Genomic DNA, 26,774 nt, shown 5'->3' with positions numbered 1-26,774 from the left:
ATTTGCTAGGATGATGCCCCCAAGAAGTTCATTGATCCATTTGTCCCTGGTAAATGTTGTGTCATACATGACATACGAGAGATGGGTGATTCATATTACACAGTGAGTACAAACAACTGTTGTAATAATTTTTCTGCAGCACTCCCTATGTACTCTCTCAGTGGGATTCATAGCTGGAAAAATAATAGATAGTAAAATATCACAACTGTAATAATAATAGTATGTGCATTTGTTGACATAAGGTCACCCATCACATTTTCTAGCATCAATAATAATAGCTTTGTCAAAAAATAGATGATAACATGAAAATAGAATAAGAACAATTATTCAGGTCCAAAAAAGGGAATAATAAAATGTTATAATTTTAAGTGTTTATTATACAAAAAATGTCAGATGCACTTCACACATAACACAAATAGACAATAGTAATCAGGCATTGCGATTTTCATAGAAGAAACGTAAGTAATCCCTTCAGGTGCCATGGGCGTGAAATCTCTTTACGGAATCTTCAATTAGCTCCAATGAGTACAAATACAAGGGCATATCTACAAAAACTTCCAGTATTTGTTCGTATTTTTATTACAACAGGAATATATGAAGATTGTTGTGCATTAGTGGAGTTAGAAGATAACTTCGTGCATGTTGTAACTAACTCAGATATTTGGCTTTTAAAATACACAAAACAAGTTTTTTTAGTACTACTTGCCCTTGCTTTTAAAGAAGGTTGTGTTCATGCATTGCTAGATTCACTAATATCATTTATGCCTTGTGGTGATATCTCAATTAAATTAATCGGGCTATCTTTATGCTCTTTTGAACCCTAAGGAGTCCATTAATGTTCACCAGTCACAACAACCTCACCAAACATAACATTCAACTTCTCCTCTTGCTCTAGTTCGATTTCATCAAACTTAAATTTCTTAGCATTTTGTACAACTTGTCATTCATATAATCAGAAGGAAGAAGTTACGTATAACAAGTGCGTCAGCATGAAAAAATTAAATATATATGTCTTACAATAAATTTAACATCTAATTTCTCCTTCTACTAATCTGTTGATTCATCTATGGTGTTTTTAATTGGATCCCAATCAAGGCCAATGGATCCTCTTTTGAGCTCTTTCCAGATATTCCAATCCTTTTTTAATTGGTCTCATTAATTCCTTAGTTGGTTTGATCATTCAACCTCCTAGTTTTCTCTTGAAAATTATTTGTAATGTTATGCCAACCTTCTTTGTTGAAATGTTGTTGGCCTATTCTCTAATTTAATTTTTTTTCATACTTATATCACCAAAAAATAAGTTGTTTCTTTGTCTCAGATAATAAATTTTGTGCCATGTCTTGTATTGCTCATTTTGTGAAAAAAAAAAAAAAAAAAAAAAAAAAAACCAAAAAACATATGTAAGAAAATAATAAATTAAACTTGACACTATTTCAATCTAATAAGATTGACATTTATGAAGAGTCATTATCCAAAGAGGTTTGCTTGCCTAAAAAAAATGAATTTCTAGCAAGACTATATAGGCAACTTAAGACCTCCACTCTAGCTATATAGAGAAAGAAAAAGTTCTCTACTCCAACTATATAGACCATGTGCAAATTTGTAACAATAACTATCTATATTACTGCTAAATTGATTCACCTTGGAAAAAAAAGAAGTTGATTAATACCAGACTAATCATGTCAAAATATAATTCCTCATCCTTCCCACATTTGTAACAATAACAAGCTATGTCACTCCACCGTATTTCCTTATGTAATTATTTAAATGCAAATCAACCTAAAATAAAAACATTATTCTTTTGTTTTAAACATATGTATATGCATATCTCATCTCATGCATTCAACTTTATATAGTTGAAATGGGGAGTTAGAGAAATAATGCCAAACATCTAATTTATAAGAAGAAAGAATTATTTCTCCTCATAAGTCTTCAAGTTTTTTATCTATATCCTTAAATGTGTGCGATTCTACAATGACCTTGTATGCTTGATATTTGAGTTGATACTGTGGAATCCGGACCCGAATGACCTTGTATGCTTGATATTTGAGTTGATACTGTGGAATCCAGACCCGAATCCACTTTGAATCTCAATTATTTAAGATACTTCTAAAAACTGAAGATGCACGAGAAAAAATAAACATAACTTCTTAAATATCTAGCATACAAAGTTATTGTAGAATCACAAACCCGGATTTGGACTACCTGTATATTTTCTTGACACACAAAAAAAAAAGAGACGAATAGCTAAATTTAACCACACAACAGAGGAATCTCACATCATAATTCTATAAATCAACTACACAACATAATAATTTTATATCAAACTTTGCACTTTGAAAATCTCATGGCATAATTCTAAAAAAAGATAACCGATTTTCAAATCCCGTGCGAACAACTCAATAAAAGAAGAAAAGCAAACACTGGCGAGTGAATATAAGTGCTGGAGAGGTTACCAAAAGAGCAGAGAAGAAGAAGGGGGACTAGATCAACCGATAAGGCATGAGAGCAGGAGAAGGTGAGACAACTTGCGAGAACACCTAGGGCACGCCAAAAAAAGGAGGCTTGGGTGCGGGCAAAATTGCAAAAGAAGTATAACCACATTATTTTTTTAAGAAGCAGACGACGGAACGCAGGGGTCAATCTGCGTTCGCATTTCTACAGTTCATAAAAACGGAGTTCTGAGCATATTTTATGAACACACGAATCAAACTGGCCTGAAACACTATTTTGATAAAAAAAAAAGGTTTTAAAAGCTGAAATAAACGCACTTTAAATCGAAGATTTTGGCTTCTAATATCATAAAAAGAATACGGATTTTTTCCATACTCCATCAAAAAGCCTGAAATCATATAACCACCATCATAACTAGAGACCAATGTCCCACCATCATTGAAAACAAACAAACCAAAGCACTAATGTCAATTGTAAAGGCTCCATCACTAGATCACTCATGGGTATTACTTCAAGGCTACTCCTCAACTCCAATCTATCTAATCTATCTAAAAAATTATCAGCTAAAAAAAAAAAAAACAATTAAGATGAGAATGTAATTAAATAAAAAATCAAATTTTTTATTATTATTATTTCATGAAAATATAAATACGTGATAAATACTTATCACTCATTTTCAATGTAATAACATATTTAAAGACGAAGCATCAATCTCTTACACGCACATAAACACGCATATATAGATTTTTTATTAATTTAAAAATCAAATTTAGCTGTTAAATATGCAAATACAAAAAAAAATTAGGTGGTATGTATAAAAATGACCCTAAAAACACTTATTATAAAATATTTCAAAATTTATAGGAAGATCTTAACCATTCCTGATAAGAATCGTTGTCCTCACTGCGCCGTTTCTGCTTCATGTGATCTGCTTTGAATTTGTCCAGAAAAAACGCACGAAAGCAACCCTAGCTGCAAATCTCCAAATCTCCAGATCTCCTTCTGGCCTGAAACCAGAAAAAAATTGGCCTTCATAGCTTCCTTTTTGCGGAAAGCGATTGTTCTAAAACCTCATTGTTCTCACTAGCAGCAGCAATAACAGGTCACTTTCTGGTTTCCAGTCACAGTTCCTGTTGATTTCCATCCTATGTCTTGCTCCGGTTTCTTTTCGCCTCGTCAATGTCACTTGATTCGTTGCATATGAGGAGAGCTTTAGGGCATTGAAGAAGAAGAAGAAGGATTTTGCTGAAGTGTACGATAGAGAGATGATTCAGCTTCTTTTTCTGGTTCTGTTTGCCGAGGGTGCGGTGGCATTACTTTTGATGCTGAAGATTGGACCGCTCAGAGAGCTCGTTATGAGAACATTGGATCAGTTGAAGACAGGGAAGGGGCCGGCGACGATGAAGACACTAGCGTGTACTCTGGCGGTGATTTTTCTTTCGAGTATAGTTAATATTCTTAGCATACAGAAGAGGGGTTTTAAGCTTGGTACTGTTACTCCGATGGATCAAGTTCTTTGGAGGACTCATGTTCTTGAGGCCTCACTTACAGGTAAATTTTGATGGCTGGCTTTGTTTGATTTTGGTTCTATTGATATATCTGTATTAGTTTGCTGAAAAATGAAATTTTGAAAAGATGGATCTATGTAAAGGTAGGTTTTTAACTGTTTTTGAAGGTTTGGTTTCTTTCTTTAACTCTCCATGGGTTGTTTCATGTGCAGTGTTTTCTTGTTTGTAGACATCGTAGTAGGATCTTAAGCAACAAATTTAATGGAAAAGTAAATATGAAGCAGTCATGGATGGGTTAATTATAGAATCAATGAGACTCTTGTTGAGATGGGCATGATTTTGGAAAATACTTTTGTGGAAAGTTATGGTAGAGTGAAAGAGAGAAAGAAGATACAGAGGAAAGCTAATTTGTCAAGATATCATATTCTGTACAACTACATATTTCTGTGGATTTGGAGTTTTATTTAAAGTAAACAGTAGTTGAGTTTGTTATGTAGTAGTTGAGTTTGTTATGTAACGAAGGAATGCAATTGGGTTGGTTATTGATCAAGGGTTCTGATAGAGTTTGGTACAGACAGTGAGTGGTTGCATAATCTTTAGGTTGTTGCAGACGGGTGGTGTTAATATTCCCATGCAAATTGAGGTCTTTGAGAAGGGCATCTGCTTTGACCGGAGAAGCTTAAACCGAGAGTTGGAGAGGGCTTGGGTGAACATCTCTGTCAGTTGATCGTGGGTAGCAATATGAAGCACGATGAGATGTTGATTTTTGATGCAATTTTGTATGAAGTGAAAATCTACTTTGATGTGTTTGGTTCTGGCGTGGATGAATAGATTATTGGCAAGAGCTATGGTTGAGCTGTTGTCACAGGGTGGTGCCGCTTGTTTTAATGGAAGTTGAAATTCTTGTAGTAAGCGCCTTAGCTAAATGATTGCCGTAGCTGTCGAGGCGAGGGCATGATATTATTCTTCAGTGGATGAGCGGGCAACAATAGGTTGCTTTTTGACTGACCAAAAGACTGGAATTGTGTCGATAAAAGGCGTAGTATTTGGAGTTAGATTTGCGATCTGATAGGTCCCCAACCTAATCAGAGTTGGCATAGTCTGCGAGACTTAGAGGATTTGAAAATTGGAAGGATGAGATGCTTGGTGCCTTGGATATGCATGAGGAGCCACTTAAGTTGTTGAAAATGGTGTTGATTAGATTGTTGCATAGATTGGCAGGCTAGATTGACAACAAATGTGATATTTGGTCGATTAAGGGTGACGTATTGAAGGGATCTTAAAATATGCTTGCATAGGGAGGGATTAGGCATATGATTGAGGTCATGTTTTTTGGAGGAGAGTTTAGGTGAGTGTAGCATGCCAAATTTATTTAGGATGTCTTGAGTATAGGAAGATTGAGTTAGGTGAAGGTAATAATTGGTAGCGATGGTTGTGATGCCTAGGAATTGAGAGAGATGTCCCATAAGTTTTATTTTGAACTTTTATTGTAAGTTGTGGATTGTGGTTTGTATGAGATTAAACTTTGTGCCATTGAGTAGGATATCATCCATTTAAATGAGTATGCTGAGGTGAGTTCTATGGTTGAGAGTCGATAGAGCTGGATTTGAAACTGATGAACTTGATGCTTGCTTGAACCCATATTGGGCTTTCTTTAGTAGGAAAACATGGTGAGGATACTCAGTATCAATAAAGCCAAGTGGTTAGGTCATGTGAATGGTTTCTGTGAGATGTCCATTTAGAAAGGCATAGGACACGTCTAGTTGGACAATTAATTAATGGTGAGTGAGGGCCATTGTAAGGAAGACGTGAAGTGTAAGTAGTTTGGCTACAAGGTTGAAGGTTTTTGTGCAATCTAGATTGGGTTGTTGCTTGAAACCTTGTGCAACAAGATGAGCTTTATAGCGAGTGATTGAGCCGTCAACATTGTATTTGGTTATGTATATCCATTTGCTGCCAAGGACATTTTGGCCCGGTGAGGGTTAGACAAGGATCTTGGTGCCTTGATTGGAATTCAGCTAACTTTGCATAGCGTTAATGGGGGCATTTGGCTGTGATGGAGTAGCATGCGGGTTTTTGATGCAGTTGGTAAGTAAGGTTAAGCATTCATCGGAGCTTTAGATGACTTATATTGAAATGTGTTTGAACTGGGTGTCTAATTGGAGGTGGATGGGAGAAGTATTGGGAGGTTCTGTAGGAGACATACTGAGTTGTGAGGGTATGGGTAAAGTGGTTGATGGGTTGATATGTGGGTGTTGATGTTTTGTTGGTGCTTATACTATTATGTGAGGAGCTAATATGAGATGTTTTAGTATGCTGGAGTTTAGTATGAGAAGTGGTGGGAAAGTTGTTGTGTGGGTGAGAGGATTTGAGGGGTTGAATGAGTGTTTGAAGGGAAACAGTTTTTAGTTGAATTCAACATGCTTGGATACATAGTTTGGTTGATTTGTGGATCTAAGCACTTATATCATTTTTGTAGAGGTGCATAGCCAAGAAATATGCAAGTTTTGGAGATTTGGTGGGAATCAGATGTGAAGTGTTCGATAGCACCACTGCTTAGGTACCAGTTGCTAGTCAAAATATCTGGAGTTGTTGTGACCGTTGTGGGTGGTTAGTAGAGCTTGTCATGTCTATGTCATCACTTGAATGCATAATGTCCATGTTTGTTGTAAATTTGACATATTATGAGGGGTTTGTTGCTGCAATTTGAAGTTAGCGTTAGTTTAGTTTGATTGGAAGGATGAAGTGATGCGACCAACATTGGTGTGGTGTGGTTTGCTTCTATTTCTTCTTCTTCCACAATTGGTCATTAGTGTTGTGGATTGAGATAATTCTTTGTAGTTTTCATCTGTTAGATTCAGCTCTTCACTACATAACAAGGCGTGGAGATCATCTAGAGTAATGGGTTGAAGGTTGGTGCATATTGCGGCGTTGTAGGCATGATATATAGATGGTAGCCCATTTAAGGTTTAGAGGATAATGTCTTTGGGGTCTAATGGGGCGCCTGCAACAACGATGATGTCAACCTTCATTTTGATTTTTGAGAGGTATTGATTCATGATTTTTCCCTACCATGGTAAGGTTGTGAAGTCATTTTTCAATTGGATGATTTTGAATTTGTTAGATTATCGTACACAACGCCCAATAGTTGCCCAAATGTTATGGTAAGTGTCAAGCGTAGGGGAGAACGGGCGGAGAAATGACAAAGTATAATGCGGTTGGAAGATATTGATCTATTAGTAGTCATTTTGTGTAATATGGGTTGGGAATTGAATTTCTTATGAGAACATTGTTATGCCGTGCAGAACAGCGGTACGATACGTTTTGGAAGCCATCAAAGCCATTTGCTCAAAACATCTTGGTTTCTAAGTTGGGTGATTGTCAGGAGTGAGCTCTATGGAAGCAATGCATTGGATGTTGGCCATGAGCATTCAGCTTGGCAGACAATGTTTTGTGATAGGATAGAGGTTTCAGTTGTGTTGTGGTGTTCATGCCAGAGAAAGCAACGGAGGAGCTCATAGCAAGGAAGAGGGAGATGCCATCAGGCTATAGCTCTAATGTCATGTAAAAAATTTTGGAACCCAATACAGTGAAGGAGAGAGAAGATACACTTGAAAACTACTTTGCTAAGATATCATATTCCATACAATTATATATTGCTATGGATTGCATTTAAAGTAAACAATAGTTTAGTTTATTATTTAATGAAGGGATGTGATTTAGTTGGTAATTGATCAAGGGTTTAAAAGAGTGTGGTACAAATAGTGAGTGGCAGCACAATCTTTAGGTTAATCTAGACGTGGTGGTGTTAATAAGTTTTTTATTGAAACCAGAACAAGATTTGAGTTCCTAAAATACTAGTAATGACCCATACGTATTTTCCTAAAACATTCTGGTTCATAGTTTTGGGTTGAATCAAACCCTTGTGTTCTACCCTCAATAACCATTATATATGTTAGCATTTAAGGGCTAGCAAGGCCACATCTGAAGAAACTTGATCGTCATCTGATTAGAATATGCAAAATATGGTGGCGTTAGTTGCAATTAAGTTGTTAGGAGATAGATCAATATGTTATCCTGAATTTGATAGCTAAGTACTTATGAAATTTATTCAATGCAATATTGTTGCTATGTGGGACTATAGAGCAATAGTATCATCTTCCTTCATATATGCTGTAATTGAAATAATTTCAATGCTTATTGCCTTAAAAGATGGTATAAGTTTGCCTATTTAACATATTTGTTTTGCAAATATATTGTTTTATTTTTAAGCATGTTTTTAAAATGGTGCTGAATTTGTATGTTTTTCTCTTACTTCTAACTTCCTTGCTTTTTATGTTTTATATGCCGTTCTTTTCTCCTCTGATGTATGTCATTCTTTTCTTCTGTTGATGCTGCTTCTAAAGGTCATCTTATATACATTTTTTTTTTACTTTTCTTCTATTCTTAACCATTGGTGAATGTATAGCTGCTTTATAAATTATTACATTTTGAAATCTTTGATTTCTTAGCTCATCAAATATGCGGCATAACATCAAGTTAATAATGCATCCCCTCAAAACCATCTAACAAGTGCATCATTTATTTTGAGAAAATCAATGCCATGGGACTTGGTGTATAATCACAAAATTACATTTTTTTCTAAGTTAAACATTTGGTTATGTAGAGATCAAAACAAAATACATTTTCAATAGTTATTCAAGCTTATTGCATTTGGCTTTCACTCCGAAAGCTTGAAAGGGTATCCAAAAGCAGTAACAATGGAGGTTGGAATTGTTTAGTATAGGAGTTAAGGGGATTGCTTCTAGACTAATTTGACACACCTTGCCATTCTTTGCCATGATGGATATAATATATTGAATGGATGAAACAATGGAGTATATATACTATTTTTATTTGTGATCGGTGAATCTTTTGCTAGAAGATTTCTTATCACCAAAATATCGCAAGTCGTTTTGCCACTTAGAGGGCAAGTTCAGGTTTGTTTGTATTTTTCTTTCTTTATTGAGAAAGTCAAATCAGAAACTTAGTAGAAAGCATGAAGATGGCTGAGATTTGCATTATGTCTCAACAACTTTGGGGAGCATATGTTGGAATCATCCTACCATTATGGCTTTCAAAACTAGAAGAGAGAACTTCGTTGTTGCTTGCTAAAATAAGCATCATGGAGCTGATATGCATGGTATTTTGGGGGAAAAAAGGATAGAAATGCTTTGAGAAAGAATTTTGTATTAAATTATAATTATTTTTTATTGGAAAAAATAGGCAGAAGTAAGTAAGAAAGGTACCATGGAGCATTCTTTTGATTAAGGTTAGTGTAGAGGTTCAATTTTTCATTTATGGTTGAAAATGCTAGTGTTATATGATAGAATTTAAATGTATTAATGTTGTAAAAGATCTCAATCGTTTTCATTGTCTTTCTTTGGAGATGAGAGTTTACGTATATGAATTGGCTGGATTTTGTCTGAACATATAGTCGATGGAAACTTATTCACCCAAAGGTATTTTACAAATAACTTGGCTAACCAGTATGATGTTAATTCTGTGTTATGCCTAAAATGTGCAAGTATTTGCTGATTGATTTTGGTTTCATGTGACCATTTTCAGAAACTGGTTTTTCCAATTTGAGTTGTTTGATTTTCATGTTGGATATTTTAATGAAAAAGTACCGAGCATCCTACAGTCATCTTGGCTTGATGAAATGATGTTTGAATGCCAGTGTACAAACCTATGACTGAGGTTGTGGAAATTGTGAAATGTTAAAAATTGAAAAAGAAAAATGATAAGCTTAATCACATATTAACCATGCATATATATATATATATATATATAATTAAATTGCATAATGATAAATTTGATATTGTTACCCAAATTCACCACATTCATACAAAGATGACACCTAAAAGAGGACAAACACCTCTACCTTGCTTGTTTTGTTTCCGTGGGTTATAATGGAACAAATATGGGGTTATTAAGATAGTCTATGTCATATCTAAATGTCGGAAGCCTTGTGAAGGAGGACATTAAGGTGGTAATACGGTTATGGAATATCACCATTGCCCCTTGATATTGTAATCCCTGCCTTGATTTTAAAAACCTTCTACTTTAGGTGTTTCTCTCATTCTTTTACACCTTACTATGTTGTTATTCATGTTTCACAAGCTCTTCAATATAAAAGTACCATGAAAGTTTTATGGTCATTGTGTTGTTAGGCTATTATCATAGCCCTTTATGTAATTTAGAATTTAGTTTTGATGAATGAATTTATCATTCGATGGCTTTGAAGAATTTTACCAAGTACTTTTTTTGAAGTAGATAACCACTATAGGCCGCAGTACATCTCCTAGTGACTCGGTAATCCAGGTTGTGCAATTCAACTTTTATCTTTCTCATTGTTCTTTCATAATCCCACCACCGCTCCACCCTCTGGGGCCCTCTTATGAACAAATCCATTCAATTTAAATTCATCCACAGAATATCGAAATTCATTAAAATATTGTCTTGTTGCATCTTGATTTTCTCTATTATTTTGATATTAGAGCATAGCTCTTTTCCTCCTTTTTGTGTCAAATAATAAAAAAATATTTTCATCATTTGATTCCCCCCTTATCTCTTCCACATCCATAAAATTTTATAATCTGGAAGACACACAATAATGCAATGTAAATTACTATTTATATGCGGTATTGTTGTTTTTTTAGTATTTTTTAAAAAATCTCATAAAAACATGGCACACATCCCTTTAAAATCTTGATAAGTACTACAACTTATGTATCTGCACCCTTTTTTTCTTTTTTTTTAAAAGTATATTATTGTCGACCATCTTCTTTGATTACCATAATGTAGTAGCCACAATTACTTTTTTTTCATTAGCTCTTTGGTAAGGCACACGAGGGTATTGATTTGCGTCCCACATTAGATAGGTAAAAAATTGCTAGTTTAGATATACCTAGAGGTTAGCTTTCTCCTAAAAGTTTGAACTTTGGGGTTTGACCACTGTGTTTTGATTCTACTTATGGTTCCACTTTTGTTCAAAAACTCCTTAACAAAGGGTACTAGAGCTAAGTTCAAGTGGAAACTGACTAATTTATGTGGTTTGTGACATCCATTGGAGTTTAGAGCCTTATACATGGTTGAGCAATAGGTGACTCCTATGATGATTATTCTACATGGTGTAGTCTTCTGGTGCATGATGTTTGATGATATTTAATGATAACTTATGTTTGCAGGCCAATAATGCTGATGTGGAGAGCATCCAAACGAGAGCTAGATTCTTAAGAAATATTATAGTGGGTTTAATTCCTTTTTGGATAGGTGAATATGCTAGTGTACAAATACCAAGTGATTGGCTCTTCTATAGGCTAAGGCCTTGTGGTTGAAACAAGATCTGGCCATTGGTGTATTGAGTCCAACCATTGTCCCACTTTGATTGCATACTTTCTAACATGAATTTATTGTTCTTATCACAAGCATTGTTTGTGTCTGGTTGACTCAGTTGCACTAATCAATCTCCATTTGCCCATGTTGACTGCCTAATAGGGCCATTTGCTTGCAAGTTTTGTTTGTTTTTAGCCTCATTCAAGCCAAATTGTTCATTGATAGATGCTTCTTTCTTGGTTTCCCTCCTCCATGGGCTATTAACATGAGATATACTACCATAACTTTTACTTCACTTGTAAATTGCGTGTCAGTTTTAACGATTAACCATTCTCTTCGGCCATAGCTGTTTGTTGTGCACACTAGCATATTCATCATTAGACTTAAAATGAAAATATTTAAGTGGGTGGCAATGCTTTATGGCGCAAAATGTTAGCCTCTAAAAGAGAAGCATAATATTAAGTCAAGTGTTTTTGAGATGAGAATGCTCAGGTGGATGAGTGGCTTTACACTTAGAGGCAAAATGCGAAGATAATATATTCGTGAAAGGGTTGGAGTAGCACCAGTAGCAGATAAGCTTGAGATTCACCTTAGATGGTTTGGTCATATTAAATGTCGACCAACTGATGACCCTGTTAGGAGAGTAGATGTTTTAGAATTGACTTATGTCAACAAAGGTAGAGACACACCTAAAAAGACTTGGTCATGTTGTTTAAAAATAATCTTAATTTATTAGAATTAAATGAAAATGTGTCACTCAATAGAACACAATGGAGAAAAAACATTCATTTAGCCAACCCCACTTAGTGGGTTAAAGGCTTGTTATTGTTTTGTTATTTTGTAGTCATCAAGTCCCTATTTTTAGTTTCTTGACCCTCTTGTTTCTCACCAATTTTTAATTTCCATAAGTGCACAAATTTGTCGAGTAATGTGTGTGTTGTTCTTTTGCTTTTATTTATGCATAAACACCACTACAAACCTAAACTTGGTCTTGGGCCCCACCTAAACTGAATTTTGGCTTGATATAACCAAAGTTTTGGTTTAATTATTTAACTTAATTTTGGTTAACATGAGTTTGATGGCCATCCTAGCTTGGACAATTAGAAATCTGTTTGATCAGACCTAATCATTGCGTAAAGTCTTGTTTTACTGGGAAAGGTTAGATTGATGGGCTTGGACTCGTATTATCGAGCCTGGGCTCATATACTAACTAGCCCGGGGGGTTTCTGTAACAAGCCCACACTATTATTAGTTTATTTATGGATGGTTTAAAGTATTTATGCATTTATGAGCTTTTAGAGGAGGAGGGTGACTAGTACTCAGATCAAGTGTTGCTTCCATTCAACATTTTTTTATAATCCATATCCTAAACAAATAGTTGATTTTTCTAGTGAAAAAAAACTCGACCAGGCAGCCAGCCTCGTAATCCTCCAAAAAAGAATCCAATGATTGAACAAATATGGAAAGCTACATTGGCTGAAATATAAGAAACTCAAATTCCATTTTTACAGGAGAACAAGAAAAAAATAATTTATATTTGACATCATACTACATTTTTCAATTTGAGCAATTGAGCAATTGACAAATTATCGGAGAAAAAACAAAAAAAATTTGTATGTATTTTTTGTAGCTTAAATTTTTTAAATCACTGCTACTAATGCTCAATTTCATATTTTCATATACCCAACATATGTAATTGCAAGTGCCTTTCTTGCATTGGCTGGGCAAATCCAAAAATACAGAAGAATCCTTCCAAAACCCCCACGGTGTTGATGGTGGTAAGCTAAGGCTAGCATCAAACAAATGAATAACACGGTATTTAGAATAGATTGTAAGATATTTTACTAAAGAAATTAATATGAATTACATTAATTTTTAAGTTGGGCATATGACATGATAACACCAGAAATTTATACAACCTTTATGTTGGCATGGGATTTAGTAATCATCAATTATAAGGTTAGGATATATCAAAACAAAACAATTCTTCTAATAGTATGGATTATGATATTCTGAAAAATTGTTTCTAACCATGCTTCAGACAGAAAAGCTCATATATTTATAAATAAATGAATCACTTAAAAACATGAAATAGATTTGGTATTGTAATCCGAGGACCACCACAAAGTTATAAAGGAGATTAGGATCATATTGATATTTACTGTATATCATGACCTTCAAAACTTGAATTTAGAAGCTTTTGATGATTACATTGATAAATTTGTGTGATTCAAAGCATCCTCATCATGGCTTCATTGGCCCTTCATAAAGACTTTTATAATTTCTTGGATTTAGGTGTCCAAACAAGTGTGGCTTCACTAACATTTGTATTATGTGCATGTATAAACGGTGTATATAAAGTACTGCCTTTTGAAATCTAAATTTGTGTAGATGAATTTGTGCTATTAATGGATGACATAGGGCTTGGTTTGGCTAAGCTGGCCCCAACTGGTGCAACGAGGGTCTCGATCCAATAGGGGGCCGGACCGACCGACTATTTCAACCCCGCCCCTCCTATTCTATCCAACAATATATATACACTATTTATGTACTTTAGGGTTCAATTTTGTTTATTGATTTCAGATTCTTGCTTCCCGGTGTTTTCCCCTTGTAAGGGCTATATCTGAGGACAGGTAATGCTCCAGATATATCCTGCTCCGAGTTGCTGACGATCTCTCACCTATTCCCTTCCCGTAGTCGCTGCTTTTATCTCTATCGGCACCTTTCCCATTTTCTTTGATCGCCAGCCCCACCTCCACCTTTAGTTGTTGCCACCCCTACCTGCAGTCTCTGCTACCGCCTCCTGACCTCCTTTATACCCTCTACTGCTGTCATCAGTCCTCTCCTGCAACTCCACCTACTGTCGCAAACCCGCCAACACCCAACCTTGTTGTTGTTTTACCTTTCTACACCTTCACCTATCGACTCTCTGTTGTCAACACCCCTTCAAGTCACCTTATCTTTTGCCGCAAAACCCCAGACCACCTTCCTCCCTTCCGCTATCCAACCAGCTTCACTACCTTCGTCCTCTCCCTAGGGGCTCGTTTGTGCTTTTGTTCTTTATTTCCTATTTTTAAGAACCTTGTTGTGTTTTCTTTTGAAGTTTCAACAATAATATTTTCGCGTTATGTAATGTTTTGGGTCAACTCCAGTATCAATGGGTCTCCTAAAAGCAGAAGTATATGATATATGCTTGGATCTACTATAATAAGTTTGTTTAATGCTGGATGAGGCATGCATAAAAGAGTTTATAATTTTATCATGTTTTCTATTTGAAGCATGCATCTTAAATTTGCAACATGAATGTGATATTCAATCAGGCAAAGCTGACGCTAGGCAATAGATCACCTTATATAAATCTATAAGCAAGCATTCTTTATCTAAAGAATAAACCTTGTCATGAAAAAAAGTTATCATTATGATCACTTGGTGTAGCAGTGTTACTGGATTCAATCATGTTATTCATTTTGGTTCTATACTAGCAAACCTCATTTTCTAAACATTTGATTTTATCATGTGGAGATGAACTATTGATAAATAATTCATTGACTATTTCCTAAGTTTCTTATTTCATATGCAAGCAATAAACAAGAATCTAATTTATTATTAAAATACTCTAGTATGTTTTTTAGTCCTATTTTCTTTTTTCAAAATATCGGTAGGTCTTTCAAAAGATTTGGACTCTTTTCTAGAACAATTATATTCCTTCATAGCGTTTTAAGTCAAACAAAAAGTTCATTTGGACCATTAGGCAAATTTTTATATGACAAAATATTGATCTCATTTTTTTTTTCATTGTTTGAGACTAATATTTTGGGATAGAAGGATGCATTCTTTCTCTTTGAAGAAAATTTTTCTTTTTTTTTTCCTTCTGTGGAGGAATACCCTACGGTCATCTTTTTAAAGTATTTGAACATTCTCCCTTAAGATTGATTCATCATTCTTTTTAATGTTTTTATATATTTTTTCTTTATCTTCAAATGAGAGTGATATCGTCAAAAGTATCTTTGTCGTTTATATGATTAGCAATATGCGAGTGTTCCTCCAACAAACATGTGAGAAAATAAAACATGTGGATTTAACATGTAATTGATATAGTTCCGATGAAAAGTTTGTGAATTTGAATGTTTGTTAACATAAATATCATTTTAAAAATGGACAATGAAGTATAACTATTTAGAATCATGTACCATAATTTAGGATAAATATATTGGAAAAAATAAAATCATTTGATTTTTTTCATAAATAAAAATGTACTTATCAAGAATTGATTTCAATATATTGATCAAAAGACATTGAAAATTGAAATTGAGGGTGTCATTAGGATATACTCTTGGATGTTAAGTCAAATAAATATTATTGCAAGCACCAAGCTTTGATACTATTTGTTAGAGTGGTATCAACAAGGGAGCAAAGTTCTTAGTGGGCACCGAGCTTTGATACTAATTGTTAGCTTAAAAACATACGAAAAGGGAAGGTTAATTGGATATACACTAAGCATGTGGAATTCAAATAGTCAAATCACAAAAACCTAGGCAATATGGTGTTGAATCAAAGATAAAACTAGTGTGTGAGTTTGTGCTGATAAGTACAACATTTATTGATCTACCCAAATACACAAAATATGCAAGTGTCTGCACATCAATAGATATGGTTATAAGGAGATTCAACGCTTAAGGTATAATACTTAAATTTGTCAATGGTTATAATTTACTCAATTACTAAAGCAAGAATGAATAAAACATAGATCACCACTGTATCGTACAACTAAGTAAATGTGCAAGCAAATTTAATCATAAAGAGGTGGACAATGATATTTGGTTTGAAACCAAATCAGACTAGATTCATACCTAATCATCTTCTTGCTTAAAGTTCTATTATCATTCTTTCTATGTTGGAGATACCTTCTTTTTAATCGCAGAGAAGTTTATATTATTTATTTTCCTTATTCGATGAATATCAGCGCATAGCATATCTTATACGGTCAACGATATCCCAGAAATTCTATTACAAGAGAAATCTCTTAAAATCCTTCATAGATTTGATGGTGAACTAAGGTTATCACCAAAAAAACGAAAGCACATAATATTACACTAGATTATACTAAATAGCAAGCGAAATTCAGTATACATTATTTTTAAAAGATTGATAGAAAGACCACCCAAGTGGAAGAAACAATGAGCTTACTTTGATATTTATAATAGATTATGCAAAGTACATAGCATTCAACAAAACTTTAGTACAAATTAATCTGAAGAGATTGATAAAGATGTCACTCAAATGGAAGAAACAATGAACTTGCTTTGATGAGCAATTAGATTTCTTCATGAAATTTCTTTTCAAAGTGATAACACATTAAGCACACAATCTTCTCATGGATCCTTTTGTATTTTCATTTTCTTATGTATCGTATAAATAGTTTAAAAGTTCCTCTAAACAGCAACTAAGAAGTCTCCAAAAAAACTCTAAAAAAAAAACCTCTTAAAATTCCCTCCAAATGGATAAGAAACTTGCCGCCGTCAAAAATGTGAGATTGTCTCATTGTTGGCTTTGAATTATTGGAGTTTATATATATGTGTGTGTGTGTGTGGAAATACTAATATAATTTATATGTGATAAGTTAATTAAGAGAGATAATGAAAAGTTGATGAGTCGTAAAATACATAATTTGATTGTTAAGAAATTAATTAATTTAATTAATATAATCTACATATTATTAGTTAACTTCAGCTAGTTTAATAGATTAAAGAATGGCTATCAATCTTTAATATTATAATTTAATGTTTAATCTACCTTAATTTGTCTCAATTGACTACCACTCTGGCATAGATAAGTTGTGTTGAATCTATCAAGCATGGGCCAATTGAATTGGAGCCTAAATGGACTTGAATCATTCGAACTTATTTAAGACTAACATCAAATAGTCATTTATCTCCTCTCTTATGCAACACTGTTAGTTTTATTGTGCTGAAAATTTTCAGATTCGACGAATTACTCATTTGATAGTTATCATACAGTATCGAGCAAATTTATTGTGCTTTCTGCAAACAGTTAATGAATCATGGCAAACAAGTTTGTCATTCCAAAACACAAGAAATCTTTGATATTGCATACACAATCACTACATATAATTAGCTCAAACACTGGATAAGTAGATCCGTTCATTAAGGTGTTCGAAATGAATTCTTGTGGAGATTAAAAGAGAAGAATCACATCGCTGATAGCAGATTTATAAAAGAAAACCAAATCAGATACATTGAATTTACGCTTAGACTAGCTCTTCCCAAAGTTTTTTATTTTATAAATATTCATCCCGATTTGTTGTATGTTTTATATGCTTTCTTGTAATCAATTTCTTAAAGGTGCACTTAGGAAGTTTTTTAGGATTGACAGAGTAATTACTTTGCCACTGGTTTCAATTTTGCATCATTCTTATTCACGTCAATAATAGATTTACAACTGCCTTAATTAATAGGTTTTTTTTTTTAAAGTAATGTAAATCAGGCTTAAATCTACATTGTAACACTTATTCGCGTCAGTAATAGATTTACGATTGCCATAATTTAATGTCCCCCTGGACCCTACCTGGGACCCGCCCTTGCCTAAATCTACATTATAACTCTTGCTCAAGTTTAGGTTTGTACTTATAAGTAAGTTCCTATGTAGATGGGAATTCAGATTCAATAATATCACATGTAGATTCATAGTGCTATTACAAATACTCTTCTATGTGTAAGCAATTCATGAAAGAGTATTCAAGAACTATATATATATTTTTAATAGGATCAGATATCACTATGCAATTTTTGTAGTGCATTTAATAAGTTCCAGAGAGAAGATTATGATTTTTTCATAGGGATTTTAACTCATTCATTACTTATTTAGTTTTGTTCTTCATTTGATTGTATAAGATAATTAAAATCTCATCTATTTAATAATAGGTTAGTATACCCTGACGTCGAGTCGAACATTTAGTCATTTTGATACCATGCTGCGAGATGGAAATCATTTTTCTTTAGGGATTTTAATCATAGATGTGATAATTCTAACAAAATAATAATAAAATTTGTTAACATTCAAAAATCTCTAGAAAGCCTTAGTTAATATTTTGATAAATCTAATCTCTAACTTAAGAACTTTAATGAAAAAGATAGTAATAAATAAATACTATTAAGGCAAATGATGTTTTGCTGCACAACTAATGAGCCAATCATAGTATTTATACAACAAGCTACATTTATCATGCTTACAGTGCTTAAATTTTTTATACCTTAGATTTTTATAGTCATCTAATGATGGATATAATTTTCTATGTTTTAAGTTTTAGGTCACCTCATATAGGTTTTAATTGTGATAATTTGTTAAAATGATTAAGTTCAACTATTAGTTTAGATTTAACAATTCAAGTCTTTTGGAATTTGATAAAACTATTCAAAGAAATATTTAAAATTATTGATCCATTTTGAAATCTCCGAGGTCATTTCTCCCATAAGTTTATGGTATATAAATTTCGATTCTCATGATAGCAACGACCAATTGTTTCGAAACATTACTTGATTTTATTTAAATTTTATCTTTTATTACTTTTTTTTATTTGAACAAATTATCAAGTCTTATTTTTAGTTCACAGGATACACTATAATTCATTGCTAATTTGATATAGGGTCTCGAGCTCACTACTGCAAAATTAAGGATGGCATCCACAAGGAAACACACAAAATTTACTATTCTTAAATTCCAATTTGTAAATTCCAAATTTTAATTTATGCAAAAATTAAGTGCGTTTGATGGAAAACTAAAAAAAAAAATTATTTATTCTAAACAATAATATTGAAGTATCCAAAATTTTGCAATTCACAAGAAATTTGAGAACCACTGAAATTTTGTGACTACTAAGATTCAGAACAACAAAATAAAAACTGGCATGTACCAAACATGACAAAATCTCATCACACACGAATACAAATCATCAAATAATTTAGAAGAAAAAATAAAAAATTAGATGGTGCCAATTAGAACATTTAAGCCTCATGTGGCTATAAAGGGGAACCATTCACTAAAACTTATTGTCAAAGCTTGCAAGTTGCTCAAATAATTCACATCAAATAGCACACAAAAATTAAGTGGATGATTTTTACATGCTACAAGTGTTCACTTTATGACTGAAAAAGGACTTAAAATAAGCAATTTCTCATAACCTTCAAGTACTTGTCTAATATTGTAAGTTTTAATTCAATCTAATTTTCTCAAGTGCTATGCTCAAGTGCCATGCCAATAAGGAGCACTTCATCTAAAGATTTCGTTCAAGAGGTTTAAGGAAATTGATCCCTTAATGCTATTATTTTTTTCTTTTAATTTGTTATGCTCTTATGGAAAGGCTATAAATAGGGTTCTTATGTAAAGTCTTTATAAGTATGGATTTGTTGAACTAATTGCTAATATGATATGCTTGCTTTTGTTGTGTGCTAGATGTTGTCTCAATATAGGCTTTAGCATGAAAGGTAGAATCTTAGGTTATTGATGTTTGCAAAGAATGACAGCTCATCATTAGTATTATCACCAAAGCTTTCACTTGACTCAAAATATTTCGGCTTGATAGAAAAACAGTAGCTTTTATTGTGTATGCAGCAAATATAGCCACACAACCATGTTGAGTGGAAAAAAATGAAGATGTAAGAGTGCATTTTTAATATAAAAGATCCCATAAGAAAGGACAAAATGAGAGAAACGTTGAGGTAGGATCAACAAATCTTACCTAAACTTGTAAAAATGCACACAAGAAGTCATAACATTAGCATCAGGTCAAGTCAAAGAGAAAATATTGAAAGAAAATCTAAGATTAGGTTAATAATCCAAACCTAATCTTAGGTTATTGATGTTTGCAAAGAATGACAGCTCATCATTAGTAACACTTTGGGGCTTTCACATAAATAGCACACAATTCTTATGTATTTACATATCTCCGCCTAAATTTTCATATATTACACACATAACACTCATCTTTAATATCAGATAAAAAATAGCTTTTTGCCTATTTTTAAAAGTGAGCATAGGTTTAAATCACCGAAGTGTTGTATATTTGTAAATACGAAAGTTTAGGTGTGAGATATCTAAATACATAAGAATTGTGTGCTACATATGTAAATTTTCCTTAAACTTTTAAGGTGGTATAAAACACTAAACATCATTAATGAGCAACAAGTCAAATGCCACTAGGGTTGTCAAAAAAGCTCACCGTTAGTGAAAAGTTCATGTTCGGCTCCTTAAGGAGGTCGTATTGGATTCGTTCGTTAAACATTCGAGTTGAACACGAATAAAATTTTTAGCTCGATTTATGCACGCGCCGAACACGAACAAATGTTTGTTCGAATTCGAGTCGTTTTGGCTCGAATTAAATATACAAATAATAATAATAATTTTTATTATATGTTTATTTATATTAATTTTTATATTGTAATTAAAAATACCAAATTTTATTATTTTTAAAATTTTATTTGGGTAATATAATTATTTAAAAGTATAATTTTAGATATTAATATGTAATTACATAGTATTTGACTTGTATGTATGCAACTGTTCCTAAAAGGCTAAAAATTTCACCCCCATTTCTTCCCTGCTAATTTATGTGTCGGGATTTTAAATACATAGAATTTAGCTGATATGCATGTAAATTTTCCTAAAAATTTGAGTTTGTCCCATTTAGGATTGTAAACGAGCCTAGCTTGAGCAAGCTCGAGCTTGGCTCGTGTTTTGCTGGTTTGAAATTGCTCGAGTTTGAAATCGGCTGGTGTTCGAAATTGGCTTGTGAATAGTGTGTTCGTGTTCGACTCGATTTAAATATTCTTGTTCGTGTTTGACTCGAAATTAACTTGTTAAAATTAATTAGAAAAATAGATGTAAAGTGTTGGATTCGAATTTAGACCAAATCTATACAAAAGATGACACGTAATCACAGTACCACACGAGCTATTATTATTTAAATTTAGATATAAATATGTATAATATATTATTATATGAATAATTATATATTTTTTATTTCGAGATAAAACAAGCCGAGCATGAGCGAACAAAGAGTTGTTCGTGTTCGACTCGTTTACTTAACAAACAAGTCGAACACAAGCTACTTAATGAACCGAACACCAGTTGTTCGCGAACAACGAGCTTTTTTGACAGCCCTGGTCCTATGGATGGCTGGTATGCATGTGATAATGATGGGGACCACACATAATCCAAGCATTGTTTTTTTCCCACGTTAGCAATGACGAAATATTGATGCGAGAAAAAGCTTTATAAAAGCCAAAAATAAGCTCCTTCAGTACAACAACAAACCTTTATCCTACTAAGTGGGGTTGCATTAGTTAATCGATAGTCAGCGTAAAATTTTTGTCAAAAAATCATGACATGAATCCTTTAAAAATAAGCCCTTTCAATGCAAGAAAATAATTATCTGTGTCTGAATTTCAAATTAGGTTTAGTAAAGATAATTATTTTTTTAAAATTTAATAATAAAAAAATAATTATTCTTATTTTTTAGTTTCATAAAATGAGCAAATTAAATCCAAGCCAAGCTGAATACAAAAGCTTAATTGGAGGCGATGAGTTTGAGTCGAGTTGAACACGAATAAGCTTTTCACGAGTCATTTTGAACACGAGCCAAACACGAACAATAATAAGCCTTTATCCGACTAAGGGTGTCGTTTGGTGCAGCTTATTTGCTGCGGTGCGTTTTGAAAACGCAGACAACATCGTTTGTTTTCTCCATTTTGAGTGTGTTTCGCGATGAGCTGAATGTATTTTGTATTAAACGTCGGCCACAGGTTCGATCCCGCGGCCCGCGTTGGAGAAAAACCTTTACGCGTCTGCCCTTCGGGGCGCTCTCGGGCTTGCCTAAAATCCTCCGTCAATCGCATTTTTCTCCCGGCTTCTTCTAGATGTTCACCTTCGTCCTTCTTCACGCTGTGGATTGCGCTGGAACACCCTTCTTCTACTTCCTCCTCGGCATAGCACAACTACGCCTAATACGTCCAGAGGCCCTCGTGTTCCTCTTCGCTTTCGCCCTTCTTTACCTTGTGGATTGTGCTGCAACGCCTCTCTCCCTCGTCTTCTTCTAGGTTTTAATGCCTTCCTTCTTCTCCTTCATCCTCGACATAACACGCCTTCGCCCTTCACCCTTCACCCTGTAAGGAAAAAAAGGTTTTTTTTTGCTTTCTATTCTCTTAATTTAAATGATTCGACTTTTTTTTGCACTTTTTTTGCTCATTTTGATTTTTGCTTAATGCATTTCATGCTACTATTTTGAAGCATTTTTTTAATAAAATTCTAATTTATGCCTATTGTCGAAATGCTGCTTTGCTTCTCCATAATGTTTTTTTTGCACTAGAAATCGAAGACCATGGTAACCAAGATATGTTGTAATCAATTTAATTATAATCTCTATATTGTAAACTTAGAAGCACATTTTTTAACTCATTGATTATGTTGTTTTCACTGTATTCTTTTGTCCAAATATATTGTTATAACAGTTCTGTTGCAAACAAGATTACTGTACAGGGGCAGAATGATCGTTTATCCAGAAATAACTGCAAAATATCTGTTTTCCAACAGCACAAATCAGACAACCACCCAACTTATCCCGATCAGCTGTTGATCGGGATCTTATCCAGATCAGCTGCTTATCAGCAGAGTATTGATAAGCTGCAGCTGCCCCGAACAGACCCTAAGTGGGATCAGCTACATGAATCCTTTTTCTCCATCGTGTCCTATTGAGTGTCATATTTTCATTTAATTCTAATAAATTCATATCATTTTTTTATACAGCAAGCTCAAGTCTTTTGAGGTCTACCTATCTTTCTTAACACAAGTTAAATCTAAAGCATCCACTATCCTAACTAGATTGTCAGATGTTCGACGTTTATTGTGAAAAAAATCATCTAAGACGAATCTCTAATATTGTCTGCCATTGGAGCTACACCAATTCTTTCACGGATACATTGATTTAACATTTTGTCTCTAAGCGTCGAGCCACTCATCCGCCTAAACATTCTCATTTCAACAATACTTAACTTAGTTTTATACTTCTCCTTTAAAGGCCAACATTATGCGCCCTGAAGCATTGCCGGTCTTACCACCATCTTATAAAATTTTCCTTGTAAGTCTTAGCAGTACTTTTCCATCACACAATTGGCTCAATGCATTCCTCCATTTCAGCCATCCAACTTGAATTCTACTAATAACATCCCCATCTATATCACCGTCACATTGTGGACCCGAGATATCTAAAATGTTCACACCTTTTAATGATTTGATCACCTATTGTCACCACCCTGCCACAAGATCTGCTACTACTAAAATTACTTTCCATGTATTCAGTTTTAGATCTACTCAAACAAAGGTCTTTAAACTCTAATGTAGACCACCATAATTCAAGTTATTTTTTAATTCTTTCTCCAATCTTATCCACAAAAAAAGATATCATCAGCAAAAAACGTACACAAAAAAATTACATTCCATGTACATCCTCCTGTAAATGTTCAACAGGAGAATCCAAAACTAAATCAAAGGATGGGCTTAAAGCCGATACCTGATGCAATCCAACTGAAATAGGAAAGTGCTTGGTCAATCCTCTTTTTGTCGAACAAAAGTAACAACTCTAGCATCCCTATCTTTAATGACTTGAATATAAGTCATGTTAACACTTTTCTTTTTTATAACTCTCCAAAAAACTTATTTTGAAACTTTATCATAAGCTTTTCTAAATCAATAAAAATCATATGTTGATCTTCCTTATTCTCTCTGTACTTGTCCATCGAATCTCTCAATAAATGTATAACTTCCATAGTAGATTTGCCCAACATAAATCTAAACTAATTATGAGAAATCTTTGTATCATGCCTTAACCTATATTCAGTTATTCTCTTTCATAGTTTTAATGTAGGACACTCAATCTAAACTTAATTCCTTTATAACTTGCACACTCTTGTGACCCCTTTTATTCTTAAAAAAATTAAACGAGTCGAACATAAACAAGATTTGGGCTCGCTCAAGTTCAACTTATTCACACCCCTATATGCCACTATAAATCAGCAACCAACAGCAAAACGCCAACAAATGATGCCAAGAATTAGCAATAAGTAGAAGAATGTAATTAGGAAATTTCATAATTTGCTTGAAGCTCTAAGATTTTAGAGAATTTATTCCAAATGAATTGAATTTCAGATTTTTCTATAGACTTCGAGAGAGCTAGTTTAGTCACATGTTTATTTAAAATGGATAAAGGAGATTCCAATCATTCTATCATTGAACATTTTACAAACTTCAATAAAAATGAGTCTTACCATGGACCATTGCCGACCCTCCAATCAGCGATCAAAGCATTATTGGAGGTAACATCCAATCACAAGGGTGGTAATGCATCAAACTTTCATAAATAAGGCTTAATTGGAAAATTTTCAAAAAGGTTTACAACCTTTTGTTTAGATCAGACAAAACAATCATCGATATCCTAAAAAATTGATATGGCATTGTTCCTCTCCTTTAGAGTAATATTTAGTGAATAATTGCTCCCAAAAATTTGGTGTGTACAAGTTACAATAACTTAAAAAGAAATTTTGAGAATTTAGAAAAGCTTGTGACAAAATAGGGGAGTGTTTTTGGCATACATACATTGTTGATCTTCGGTTTGAGAGTCGCTTTGACGACCTTTTACAGTTTGGCATTGCTAGGTTAAATGATTAGATCGGCTTGGACCCTTTTTTTCCTTCGCTTTAATAAGTTTAAGCTTTTGTTGGTTTGACTTGACCTTTTTGAAGTTTGTTAGGAGTTCTATCACATCAATTTGTGCTCATTCTAGCAATTTTTGAGTCAAAACCAAGTCAAATTGGAGCGTAAAAATTTGTAAGGGTATTTACATACATACCACCAAATTCCTATATATTTACATATTCAACACCTCAATTTTTCTTTTTACATTTTTACTTAAAAACATACCATCATTTTAAATTTTAAAGTGTGAAATACACCTTTTCATGCATAGGTAAGGTGGCATCTATGTAAAAAATTGAAGTTTAGGTGTTAGATATAAAAATACATAGGAATTGCATGGTATATATGTAAATCTTCCAAAATCATATTAGTCATATAAAAATTTTTATGATTCCAACACCTCACAATGTCTCTCTTTTTGAAGCTTGGTCTACCAATCTCCCTTCTTGGACCCGAGCAATTTCACTTCCCCGAGCTTCGTGCTATCCAAGTTAATAGCAAAATCACAAAAAATAGGATTGAAACCCTTAATCTCAAAACTCCAACATCCGAGCTCCTCTATCGCTCTTCTTCTAGTCCGAAACCCTAGAAGCTTGGTTTGTTGACCTCCTAATTTTACCACAAGGATTGAAATTTATCAACTTCCATCTTAATCTATTGCTACAAAAGTCCACTCAATTGTTCCCCTGAAATATCTTTTTCCATTTTCCAAGTATTTTATTTATGAGGCATTTACATGCATAGCATAGCACTCAATTCTCATGTATTTCTACATCTCACACTTAAGCCTCATATTTACACACATAGCACTCAAATCTTTAATAAAAGATACCATTATTATCACTTTTTAAAAGCGAAATACATCTTTTCATGCATAAATTTAAACCACCAAAGTACCACTTATATAAACAAGAAAGTTTAGGTGTGCGCCATGTAAATACATGAGAATTGTGTGCTAGGACTGTAAATTTCGCTTTATTTATAGCTCAAGTGTTCTGTCATTTATTCTGCCCTGTGCATGTAAATGCTGCTCTCAGACTGATTTAGCTCTGCAGGCTACATCCTCTTTCTCGCCTTCGTGATCGATCGGCTTCACCATTACCTCTGCAAATTAATAACCCTAAAGAAAACAGTTACTAGTTCCAGAGATGATCTAGAACAGCTTCAGAAGGAGCAGCTCCTCTTCAAGGAGAAAGAAATCAAATCATCAGATGAGATCAGGAACCTGAATGAAGAAATCTCCGCACTGAACGAAACGATTCTGAAGCTGAAATCCGTCTCCGACGAGCATGAAAAAGGAATGATCTCCGCCGAGTCACACGTCTCTGCTCTCCAGAAACAGTGCGAAGAGCTTCTCCTCGAGTACGATCGCCTGCTTGAGGACAACCAGATCCTTCAGGCACAGGCTCTTGGGTACAGAAGTTGAAGATTGGAGGCAACAAAATGTGAAATAAATTCATGTTTTCATTTCTGTTCATTGGGTTTTGTTGGTGAAAGATCTCTGTTAATACAGAATAGAGAAGGCTACAGGTTGTTTCTGAAGTCTAAATTGAGGTATTTTTCTCATTTCTTTACAGGTCAGTTTTATTGTGTTATTGAGTTGATGATGTTATTCAGAATTTGTGGGGCTTTTGGATATATTCATTTTATTTGCTGAATCTTTTCTTGGTTTGT

General features: G+C 33.7%; 1 protein-coding gene across 1 annotated transcript; it reads left to right on the top strand.

Moving 5' to 3' along the window:
• Positions 1 to 3,341: 3,341 nt before the first annotated feature.
• Positions 3,342 to 26,774, top strand: LOC110030776. The gene is made up of 2 exons (XM_020733688.1): positions 3,342 to 4,005; positions 26,156 to 26,774. The coding sequence occupies exons 1-2, from the start codon at positions 3,720 to 3,722 to the stop codon at positions 26,524 to 26,526; spliced, it is 657 nt and encodes a 218-aa protein (XP_020589347.1). The 5' UTR covers positions 3,342 to 3,719; the 3' UTR covers positions 26,527 to 26,774.

Source organism: Phalaenopsis equestris, unplaced genomic scaffold (genome assembly GCF_001263595.1).
Source record: "Phalaenopsis equestris unplaced genomic scaffold, ASM126359v1 Scaffold000761, whole genome shotgun sequence".
NCBI classification, from domain to species: Eukaryota; Viridiplantae; Streptophyta; class Magnoliopsida; order Asparagales; family Orchidaceae; genus Phalaenopsis; species Phalaenopsis equestris.
Note: the sequence above shows the minus strand (reverse complement) of the source record. Positions and strands in the feature narration are given on the sequence as shown.